Source organism: Myotis brandtii, unplaced genomic scaffold (genome assembly GCF_000412655.1).
Source record: "Myotis brandtii unplaced genomic scaffold, ASM41265v1 scaffold314, whole genome shotgun sequence".
In the NCBI taxonomy this organism is placed as follows: Eukaryota; Metazoa; Chordata; class Mammalia; order Chiroptera; family Vespertilionidae; genus Myotis; species Myotis brandtii.
In genome coordinates this window covers 1,211,301-1,212,860 of record NW_005362033.1, presented here as the reverse complement: position 1 = coordinate 1,212,860, position 1,560 = coordinate 1,211,301, and the positions used below count along the sequence as shown (strand labels likewise).

At 53.7% G+C, this 1,560-nt stretch overlaps 1 protein-coding gene across 9 annotated transcripts in view; it reads left to right on the top strand.

The window, feature by feature from the left end:
* The window catches only part of TOM1L2 (target of myb1 like 2 membrane trafficking protein), a 65,079-nt gene that overhangs the window by 47,770 nt on the left and 15,749 nt on the right, over positions 1 to 1,560 (top strand). For all 9 annotated transcript variants that reach the window (XR_001362868.1, XM_014542842.1, XM_014542837.1 and 6 more), the window contains one exon: positions 273 to 396. Coding sequence is in view for 8 of the 9 variants with exons in the window: in XM_014542842.1 (XP_014398328.1) it covers positions 273 to 396 (124 nt within the window). In the remaining variant the exon portion in view is untranslated. The remainder of the gene's footprint in view (positions 1 to 272; positions 397 to 1,560) is intronic.

Genomic DNA, 1,560 nt, shown 5'->3' with positions numbered 1-1,560 from the left:
CGGGGGGGGGGGCGGGGGGGGGGCGGTCTCACTTGTTCCTTGACCTGGATGTAAATATTGGTGAAATGAGCAGCTCACGCTGTTGACAGGCTGCTGAGGCAGAGCCAGCAGGCACATCCTGAGGGGCAGTGGGCAGGGCTCCCCGTGCCAGGGCTCACAGTGGGCCCCTGGCTCCTGTATTGGCGCGGCGTTGAGACCACACTGTGCCTGCAGCCTTAACCTCAGCCAGGGCCCCAGGGCTCACGGGCTCACTGCACCTCCTGCTCCGACAGGTACTGAGTGAAGTGACCGAGGACAACTTAATAGACCTGGGGCCGGGGTCTCCCGCCGTGGTGAGCCCCATGGTGGGGAGCACGGCACCCCCACCTTCCCTCTCATCCCAGCTTGCTGGCTTGGGTGAGTATCTCATGGGGGTGAAGGACCTCCTTCGCAGGTCCCTTCCTGGCAGAGTCGGGCAGACGCCCTCTTTCTGTTGGAAGGCCCGAGCCTTTCGGGAGCCCATGGCAAAGTGTATTCCTGAGTCCTGACCAGTTGCACCACCTTCAGTTATACCTTCTTTCCCTAACTTAAAGTTGTGACCTACATTGGAAAGCAGGGGTTGGGGGAGTTCCAAGGAACAGGAAGTAGTTTGCTTTTTAAAGAAAGACGGCTGCTGTGTTTTATCTGGAATATTCCTTGTGGTCGAAGCGCTTTCCTTCTCAATATCAATGAGGTAGGCCAAGGACAGACAGGTTTCAACTCACAGGCAGCTTGGAACACAGGTCTAAGGCGGGTGCTGTCACCACTTAAGAGCTTGGAAGATGAGTCTGGGATTGATCAGTGATGTCTGCCACTGGCTTGGAAATAGGAAGGGACGGCACTGACATACTTGCTCTCCTTGAACTAACATTAGCTAAAGTATTCTATTGTCTGAAATCTGAAACAAGAAACACTACTTTTCCATAGTTCATTTGGTTTAAAAGTGTGACTATGACTATAGTGCTGCAAATACACAGTATGATGCCAATTTATTGTATTATAGTATTGAAATAATAAGCATGGCCCTCTCAAAATTCTCTTATTAAATTTGATTTTAGAGAGGAAGGGAGAGGGAGAGAGAGAGAAACATTGATGGGCTGCCTTCTGCACGTCCTCTATTGGGGATCAAGCCTGCAACCCAGACACGTGCCCTGACCAGGAATCAAACCGGCACCTCTTGGTTCACTGGACGATACCTAACCAACTAAGTAACACTGGCCAGGCTCAAAATTCTTTCTCCCATCCTGTTCTGTTTTCGTATCCTATATGATAAAACCCTAATATGCAAATCCACCGAGCAGCAGAACGACCCGTCACTATGATGTCCACTGGCCACCAGGGGGCAGACGCTCAATGCAGGAGCTGCTCCCTGGTGGTCAATGTGCTCCCACAGGGGAGTGCCGCTCGGCCAGAAGCCGGGCTCACGTCTGGTGAGCATAGCGGTGATGGCGGGAGCCTCTCCCGCCTCCACTGCAGGCAGACAACCCTCAAGGGGTCCCGGACTGCGAGAGGGCGCAGGCCAGGCTGAGGGACCCCCTTCCC